This window comes from Nicotiana tabacum, chromosome 24 (genome assembly GCF_000715075.1).
Source record: "Nicotiana tabacum cultivar K326 chromosome 24, ASM71507v2, whole genome shotgun sequence".
Lineage (NCBI taxonomy): Eukaryota > Viridiplantae > Streptophyta > Magnoliopsida > Solanales > Solanaceae > Nicotiana > Nicotiana tabacum.
This window is the reverse complement of record NC_134103.1, coordinates 14,237,841-14,247,592: the sequence shown is the minus strand read 5'-3', so window position 1 is coordinate 14,247,592 and position 9,752 is coordinate 14,237,841. Positions and strand designations below refer to the sequence as shown.

Genomic DNA, 9,752 nt, shown 5'->3' with positions numbered 1-9,752 from the left:
AGTATTCCAATTCATTCCAAAACCTCACCGGACCCGAACCAATTACCCCGACAAGTCATATAACAACTGTAAAGCATAAATTGAGCAGTAAATGGGGGAATGGGGATGTAATACTCAAAACGATCAACCGGATCGTTACATTTATGGAGGACCTAGTTCGTAGGCTGAAGCAGTCAACACCGCCTGGTACTTGATTAACAAGCGCATGATCAAGTCCCTTCTCGAGAAATCTCTATGTGAACTGCTCAATGGGAGAAAACCTAAGATGTTGGATGCAAAATGTTTTGTTCTCAATAATGGTGGCAAAGGCTCACATAACAAAGAACATGAAGATGGAGAATTTACAAATGCTCCTGGTAAAGCTATAGATATTGCAAATGGAAAGACTGACTTGATGTGTCAAGTCAAGTAGAGGGATGAAGAAGATGTAGCAGAATCTCCAAAAGGCACAAAGGAACCTGGTCCCTCTATCACCTCGGCTGAAGCTGAACGTAAGGTTTCTGATGTTGCATCAGGTACTCCTGATGCAGAACAACGAAGTGGAAGTCATAATTCTGTTGATGTCAATGATGATTCATTTATGGAGGAACCTGGTACTTCAAATTCTGATGTTTAAGTACTTCAAGGAGCTGCTAAAAAGATTTGAGATGGAGAATGCTAAAACCATTGATACACTTATTACCACTATTACTCGTTTAGACATGGACGAACCTTGTTCTCAAGTCAATGAAACTATGTATAAGGGTATCATTGGATCTCTTATGTACTTGACTGTTAGCAAACCTGATATTATTTTTAGTGTTGGGTTGTGTTCTAGGTTCCAATCAAGCCTAAAAGAATCTCACTTGAAGGCTGGCAAAAGAATTTTGAGGTATTCTAAGGGAACGTAGGAGTTGGTCCTCTTCTATTCTTCAGGAGATAGTTTTTACTTGGTTGGATATGCTAATGCTTATCATGTTGGATATTTGGTGGATCGAAATAGAACATCTGGAATTGCACATTTTTTAGGGTTATGCTTGATCTCATACGGTACAAAGAAACAAAACCATGTGGCTCTTTCTACTATTGAAGGTGAATGTGTGGATATTGCCTCTTGTTATTCTCAAATGTTGTAGATTAAGGAACAACTAGAAGATTTGGGTGTGTTTACATATTGTATGCCATTGTTGTGTGATAATACAAGTGCTTTAAACATTGCAAAGAACCCGATACAACACAAGGAGACAAAGCACATTGATGTCTGATATTACTTTTTGAGGGACAATATTGAAAAATGGCTTATTTGTATGAAGGTTTGCAAGATGGGGGATCAGGTAGTAGATATCTTCACCAACGAATTGAGCAGAGAACACTTTGAAAGAGATCGTCTAGAGTTGAGGTTGATGAAGCTTAACTAAGGACCTGGTCCCTTGATGATTGGCCATGTAAATAAGGAAAGATACAATACTAAAAAGTATTTTTCTAGTGCCATCTAACTCAATTCTATATTGTTACAGGTATACACACATAGCATTTTTTAGAGAAAACAAGTATGAGTGACATTGCACTTCTAGGAGTTTTTTCTCAAAATTTAAAAAACCGTCAAGGAACCTAGTTCTGGTGACTCAGGTTAGTAGTCTCTTCAATATTATGTCTTTTCAAACTGCTGAAGTATTATGTTACTAATTTATTCCTGTCTCTCTCTTAATGTTTGAAGTCCAAAATGTTAAACCCTTCTAAACTGACTCGTTGCCCCAAAAATATCATTTCCTTCTCTCACACCCAACCAAAACCGATTCTTTTCTTCAAACCAAATCAACCTTATCTAAAAAAGAATCATTCTTTCCAAATATGCTAGAATTGAATCCAAACAACAAATGACCATTGAACTCAAACATGTGGAAGCTGATGATCCCTTTCAGGTCACTATTATCTATACTAAGTGTAAACCTTCTATGAGAATTCCTCTATGGCAAACTTTGAGATTGAAATCCACCAGTTGTTCTGTTCCTTGGTGTGTCATTGGTGATTTCAATGTTATAGCCTCAGTTGAAGAGAAGATTGGTGGGCTCCCTTATCAAATGAAGAAGTACATTGATTTTCTCAGCATGATTGAAGATTATGGGCTTGTTGACCTTGGTTTCTATGGTCCAAGATACACATGGTCAAATAGTATAGGCCTCTGTTCAATAGGTTGGAAAAGACTGGATAGAGGTATGGTTAATGACAATTGGCTAAGCTCTTTTCTTGCCACCACCATTACCCATCTAGCAATAGCTGGTTTTGACCACTCTCACCTCCTTTTAGAACTTCATATGAGGCAAGAACACAATCATAAGTACTTCAAATTTCTCAATATTTGGACTAAAAATGAGTCATTCAAACCCTGAGTTCACCAGATCTGGTCCACACATATTGCTGGCAGTGCTATGTGGAAATTCCACCAGAAATTGAAAACTACCTCTAGGGCACTAAGTGTCTGGTCAAGAGAACAATATGGTGACATCTTTCAACTACCCAAGGAATTTAAACAAAAGGTTGGGGAAGCTGAAGAGAAATGGTTATCAACCAATGATCCATCTGATAGAGCTTCTCTTCATGAGATTCAAGCCCAATATACTAAATATTTGAAGACTGAAGAAGTTGTTCTAAGGCAAAAAATACAGCTTCACTGGTTCAAATATGGTGATGCCAACTCCAGATACTTTCACAACTTAATTATAGGAAGAAGAAGAAAGTTGTACATTCATAAACTCAAAAATAAGGAAGGGGATTGGATACAATGGGATGAGGCTATTGGTGAAGCTGCTTGTGAATTTTTTGAAGAGATCCTTTCTGAAACAGAGGGGGTGATAAAAGAAGACCTTCTTAAATGTATTCCCAGCATGATCACCCCTGAAGATAATGTTGAACTCATCAATGATCCTACCTTACAGGAACTCAAAAAGGTGGTCTTCTCTATGAACCCTAACAGTGCAGCAGGTCCAGATGGAATGAATAGAAAATGTTTCCAAGCATGCTGGTAAATAATAAATCATGACCTTCTCAATGTTGTCCTGGCCTACTTCAGAGGCAGTGTTATGCCAAAGTACATGACCAATGCTTGTTTGGTTCTCCTACCTAAGTTTGAATTCCAAACTCCTTAACAGAATTCAGACCAATCAGTCTTAGTAACTTCATCAACAAGGTCATTTCCAAAGTCATTTACACCAGATTAGCCCCCACACTACCCAAGATTATATCTCCTAATCAATCTAGATTTGTTAGGGGAAGGAGCATTTCTGAGAATATTATGCTTGCACAAGAAATTGTTTAGGGAATCAAAAAGCCAAATACTGGTGCCAATGTTGGGATCACGCTTGATATGGACAAAGCTGATGACAGAGTCTCATGGGCTTTCACTTGCATTATATTGAGAAGAGTAGGGTTCTGTGAGATTATCATTGACATGATTTGGAGGACAATGTCCAACAATTGGTATTTAGTTTTTGTCAATGGTACCGGATATGGTTTCTTTAAGTCTACCAGAGGTTTGAAGCAGGGGGGTCCTCTATCCCCTGCCCTTTTCATTATTGGTGCTGAACTCCTGTCAAGAATGATCAACAACCTCACCCCATGATCAATTTTTCAATGGTTTCTACATGGAAAAGAGAGGTCCCCAGGTCAACCATCTTAGCTTTGTAGATGATATTATCATCTTCACTTCAGGGTGCAGATCCTCACTCCACAAAATCATGAAGATTCTAAGTGATTATGAAACCACCTCTGGCCAAAAAATTAACAAAAACAAGAGTTATTTCATGGTTCTAGCCAGTGTTTTCCATTATAATGTGAGCAGAATCCAACAGATAACTGGATTCACTAGAAAGGAATCTCCTATCACATACCTGGGGTGCCCATTATACATTAGAAGGAAAAGAATCATATACTTCAATGGTCTAATATCTAAGGTGATGGGGAGAATTAGAGGCTGGCATGACAAGCTGCTTTCTTATGGAGGCAGAGTTACCCTCATCAAACATGTCATGCAATCCCTTCCCATTCATTTATTTTCATTTGTTTCCCCTCCCAAGACAGTTATGAAACAAATTGAAAAGCTGGCTTCTCAATTTTTCTGGGGTGTTGAAAAAGACAGAAATAAATATCACTGGGCTTCATGGTCAAAAATGGCATACCCCTTGAAAGAATGAGGCATTGGGACTAGATCTATTCAGGATGTATGCAAAGCTATGGAGTTCAAGCAATGGTGGAATTTTAGAACCAATCAGTCATTGTGGAGCAGATTCTTTTTGGCTAAGTACTGCCAAAGATCTCATCCTATCTTAAAGAAATGGGATACAGGACAATCTCAGGCATGGAAGAACCTCACGGTCAATAGGAAAGAGGCAGGACAATACATTCATTGGAGACTGCATTCAGGGGAGATCAGCTTCCGGTGGGACAATTGGCTTGGAACTAGTCCATTAGCTAATCAAACAAATGGTGGTGGCAAACCAGGTAAAGTTCTAGTTTCCTATTTTTGGGAAGCTGGACAGTGGAACATGCAGAAATTGAATGCCTTAGCTCCTACACACATGATCCCCTTCAATTTAATCCTCACATCCCTGATAAAGCCATATAGACACCACACATAACAAGTGACTTTGCATGTGCATTAGCCTGTGAAGTTATCAGAAATAAAAAGCAACACCTCTTCTCCTATATGAAAATCTGGAACATAAAAAGCCAGTCAAATGGTCCTTTTGTCTTTGGAGAGCCCTCAGGAACAAGTTGCCTACTGATGATAGAGTTGTCTCCTTTGGTCAGCCTACTGTTACCAGGTGTGTTTGTTGTGTTAGACCTCAGGGGGAATCCATTGATCACATCTTTAGTAAAGGGCATTTTGCAAGAATAGTGTGGAAGAAATTCTCTGGTATTGCTGGACCTCATACTGATGACCTCTCACTCAGACAACTTTTGATAAAATGGTGGCTTATGAAAGCTAATAATGCAGTCCACAAACTTCTGCTTGACACCACTCCAGTTATCATATGTTGGAACCACTGGAAGAACAAATGTGGAGCCAAATATGGCAATATGAGTTCATCCATCACCAGGGTACTCTTTGCTATCCATTCAGATATCCTTCCTCTTCTCAAGACCAGCTATCCCCAGATCCAATGGCCTCCCAACTGGATTGACATCTACATTTTGGCAGAGAATGTAAAACATATTACCACAACCACTCAAGTGGAATGGGTAAAACCTGAGGCTCAGTTTGTTAAAGTGAACTGTGATGGCAGTGCCCTCACAAATCCTGGAAAAATAATAGCTGGAGTTATAGTTAGGGATCACCATAGTCAATTCATTCATACCATAACCTCTCCCTTTGGCACTGGCACAAATAATTTAGCAGAAACTAATGCTGCTACAATTGGAGTCAATTGGTGCATTGAGAATGGATTTACTAGAATTCATCTTGAAGTTGATTTAACTATCTTGGTACACTGGGTAAGCAACTCATCCAAACCCCCATGGAATATTCAGATGCAACTTCAACAGTTGCAACACCTCTGTCAACAATGTGAAGAAATCAGATGCGCACACACCTTCAGGAAAGCAAACTGCCCTGCAGACTCCTTATCCAAGCTTAGCCATGATCTTCCCCGACTTAACCATTTTAACAGTATGCTTGACCTCCCTTCCCACATCAGATGTCAGATCATATTGGACCAAATGTGCACCCCATCCTTCAGGCATAAGAAGACAACCACTATACAAATCTCACCATGCATGAACACCACCACCTCCTCTTACAATGGCTATGGATGACAACCACAAATATCTGGGAGTTGTCCTAATATTCCAAAGAGATTCAAAGTCCCCAGCACACAGCGATCATCATAATCCCACACCTTTCGACTAACTTTCTTTTTTGTTTTACAGGAATAGCAGGAATGCCAACATCATTGGTGGAAATCCAATGTGTGGTATTAGTATATTTGATGCTCATTCTATTGGTATCCCCCCAATGTAATTGGACACTCCATGCTGCTTCACTTAGAATCCATCAATCCTCAAGTCCCAGTAGTAACACCCCAAACACATTCACAGAAGTCCCACACCCAAACAAGATAACATACACCAATACACACACACACAACCTACAGTTCCTAGCAATAACAACCTCCATATTTCACTACCCTGAACACCTCACCCACTGCACCAGTACATACAAGAACCTGGTGGCAAAATCCTACAATTGTCCTCTACTCTTATCATCCAACAACAAGAAGCCACAAAAATACCTAAAAAAACCAACCATATTCCCTTAACCACCAGCCACCAATCACTCAACCACTTACAAATTGCATCAGTAGACACAAGAACCTGAATGCAATCCCACACGACCTTCAAGAAAATAACAGAATAACAAACCTGGGCAGAAATGCCCATTTCATCTCTAACTCTGGTTTTTTTTTGTAGGTATCAATAACTTCTTTATGCTCAATCAATTGGTATGCTCTCAGAGTGTGGTATTAGCATCTATGATGCTCATTCTTCTAAAAATATACTAAGCAAAATACCTCATTAATGGCATGAACAATGCACCAGTTCCAACAACAACCTTCAACACGCCATGTGAACAACCTTTCACCTTTCTCACCCCTAGTATCTGTAGTTTCTCTCCCTTGCCACACACCCCCAGTCACAACAATAGTCAAATAACCTACTCTATGGTGTTCATTAACCTACAAGTAGGTACTAATCAAGAATTTGGGATGGCATCAAACCCTCCACATTCAATCCCACTCCCCACACAACTTCTGATTCCAGATCCCATAAGAACTTGCAAACAGAACCCCACCACTGCTAACAAGTTCGCTAATTTTGCAGGTACAAGGAGTAGACTTGGTCAATTGTTGCTCTTTCAGTGTATGGTATCTGCATCTAGAAAGCTCAATCTACTGAAAGAGCACCAATTAAACCAAGCCTCCCAACTCACTATTCCTTATCTGGCTTCCTTTTCTGGGACATATGATACTAAGGACATGTTTCTCATGATGTACACAAATCATTATCAGCAGTCCTTCCAACCTTATTTCTCACAATTTGCACACATTCATCACCATCAGAAGACACCAACACCATGGACCCTTCACCAACAGTAAATTTCTCACCTTCTAGGCTCAAGGCAGCAGTTGCATCAACAACAACCTGCATCTCATTTACTTCTTCAGCAGAAACAATCTATGGGTTCAAACCTAGGACTATGCTCAGTCTTTTCTGTCAGCAATACCGGGTAGCAACATCAGCATTTCAGCCCAGTTCTCTGGGCCTTTTTGTCAGCTACTTCAACCTGGCTTTCCTTGACCTCAATGTCAAAGCAAGGTTGAAGATAGTTCCCTCTACTTTCTCATGTTTGTTTGCCATATCTCATAGGGATCTTCTACTCCTTTATTAGAGGTAGAACTTATTGTACATGGAAGAGTAGCTTCCAGTTCACGTATTTAGTAGATGTAGGACTTCTAGTACTTAGTTGTATAGTTGACCTAGGCTTACTTCATTCTATTTTTGTATACCCAAGTGTATATCAACTCTGGATAGACACTAGGTTCATCACTATAGGTCTAACTTACCATATCATTCATGATTCATTTGGTTGTCAAAATTGGATGACAAAGTTTTCCCATATTTTTGGAGGTCAGGTTTATGTCCCCATCCATTGTTGTACTTTATCTTTTATATATGAAAATCAACCCTAGGCACAATGCCTAGTGGACTTTGCTAAAAAAAATTGAGATAGTTCAAATGATGAACCGGGTTCTTGATCATACTAGTTGTACTAGTGTTGTCACAAATTATAAGTGTCACGACCCAAAATCCAACTAGTCGTGATGGCACCTAACCCAACCCGTTAGGTAAGCCAACTATTCACTATCCAATTCCAATATAATTTAACAAGAAAATTATTAAAGAAAATATATGAAACCATTACATTTCCCCAAGAACCGGTAGTACAAATCATGAGCTTTTAAGAATAGAGTATACAAAGCGAAAATGAAATAATACATAGTCTGTTTGAATAATACATAAACAGAGCTTTTATAAATCTAAGGCTACCCTGAATAAGAGGCAGCTACAACACGAATGCAGGTACATCTTCAGATCCCGCAACCATCGAGCACATCCACAACGACAACCAATATCTGCACACAATGTGCAGAAGTGTAGTATCAGTACAACCGATCCCATGTACTGAGTAAGTAACAAACCTAGTCGTGAGTTGAAAGTAGTGACGAGCTTCTACCAAGGTCAGAGTCCAACTTTCATAACCAACAATAGTTCATAACAATATTAAACAAGTAATACCAGAAGTAACTCAAGAATAAATGCTCAGCCAAATCATGACTTCTGAAAATAGTTCTGCCTTTCAAGTACATCAATGAAAACCCGAATCGTATACCGAAGATTACCAAAAATATGAATAAGTTTGAAAACTGTATTTTTTTTCAAAATCCTTTCAATGATAAATAAAATATCTCATTTTCTTTCCCAGATAACCAGTGTAAAACAAATGCATTACTATGCCCATCCGTCAACATGTGAGAGAAATCATGAATAATGTGATACCGTACAACATGAGAAAAATACATCTCTATGCATATATGTCATATGTGCATGTCAATGCAATGTATCTCAGAGATTGCACTCATGTACTCACACTCTTATAGTACTCAATCTCATTGTCTGACATTATTTCTCACTGTGCTCAGCACACTCAATCACTCAGCGCTATACAATACCTGCTGCGGCGTGCAGCCCGATCCCTGTTTATAGTCGACTGCGCTCACTGGGGGTGTACAGACTCATGAGGGGCTCCTACAGCCCAAGCGCTATAAGTTACGGACAACTCACGTGCTGCACGGACAACTCACGTGCCATAATTTAAATATCTGGATCCGCACGGCCAACTCACGTGTTGCACGGCCAACTCACGTACCATAGTATAATATAAGGATCCGCACGGCCAACTCACGTGCAATAATAATATAAGGATCCGCACGGCCAACTCACATGCAATAATAATATAAGGGTCCGCACGACCAACTCACATGCTATAATAATATATAGATCTGCACGGCCAACTCACGTGTTGCACGGCCTACTCACCTCACGTGCTATAATAATATCTAGATTTGCACGGCCAACTCACGTGCAATAGTATAATATATATAAAGCCAGCATGGCCTGCTGCGGCGTGCAGCCCGATCCAAAAAACTATCCTCACAATCAGGCCCTCGGCCTCCCTCAGTCATCAATCTCTCCAGTCTCTCTTTCATGGGCTCACAATGTCATGAGAATAGCCCAGAAATGATGATATGATGTATCAATAAATAACAACAGAGACTGAGATATGATATGCAATGAAATGAATATGACTGAGTATGAATTTTCAATTTAAAATAAATATTTCACAACAATATGACCTCTATGGGTCCCAATAATACTGGCACATAGCCTCAACATAATTTTTTAATGTGCTTTTCAGCTCAGTTTCTTTAACTCATAAAATCGCATGGAAAATGCCAAGATCATTTAACTACAAAATTCCACAGAAACAATTATGTCATAATTTCTATAGTGCACGCTCACATGCCCGTCACCTAGCATGTGCGTCACCTCCCAACAATTTACAAAATACATATATTCAGGGTCATACCCTCAACTCCAAGATTAGAAGAGTTACTTACCTCGAACAAGCCAAATCCAATGTCGAGCAAGCTAAGCAA

General features: G+C 39.4%; 2 protein-coding genes across 2 annotated transcripts; both read left to right on the top strand.

Moving 5' to 3' along the window:
• The first annotated feature begins 647 nt into the window (after positions 1-647).
• On the top strand, positions 648-3,598 carry LOC107813500 (uncharacterized). The gene is made up of 4 exons (XM_016638774.2): positions 648-871; positions 1,838-2,299; positions 2,405-2,927; positions 3,296-3,598. Exons 1-4 carry the CDS (start codon positions 648-650, stop codon positions 3,596-3,598), a joined length of 1,512 nt encoding a protein of 503 aa, XP_016494260.2.
• A 610-nt stretch (positions 3,599-4,208) lies between these two features.
• LOC142178023 (uncharacterized) lies at positions 4,209-6,454 on the top strand. Its single transcript, XM_075247341.1, has 4 exons — positions 4,209-4,476; positions 4,664-5,714; positions 5,905-5,991; positions 6,445-6,454. Exons 1-4 carry the CDS (start codon positions 4,209-4,211, stop codon positions 6,452-6,454), a joined length of 1,416 nt encoding a protein of 471 aa, XP_075103442.1.
• Positions 6,455-9,752: the final 3,298 nt, after the last annotated feature.

Bases quoted from the DNA above. Each gene is read 5' to 3' on its own strand.
- LOC107813500 (XM_016638774.2), top strand. From the start codon at position 648: ATGGAGAATGCTAAAACCATTGATACACTTATTACCACTATTACTCGT. The intron at 872-1,837 runs GTATTCTAAGGG...CAAATATGCTAG, and splicing joins GCTGGCAAAAGAATTTTGAG to AATTGAATCCAAACAACAAA. The intron at 2,928-3,295 runs GTGGTCTTCTCT...GAAATTGTTTAG, and splicing joins CCTTACAGGAACTCAAAAAG to GGAATCAAAAAGCCAAATAC.
- LOC142178023 (XM_075247341.1), top strand. From the start codon at position 4,209: ATGGAGTTCAAGCAATGGTGGAATTTTAGAACCAATCAGTCATTGTGG. The intron at 4,477-4,663 runs GTAAAGTTCTAG...AGAAATAAAAAG, and splicing joins AAATGGTGGTGGCAAACCAG to CAACACCTCTTCTCCTATAT. The intron at 5,715-5,904 runs GCATAAGAAGAC...TTTGTTTTACAG, and splicing joins ATGTGCACCCCATCCTTCAG to GAATAGCAGGAATGCCAACA.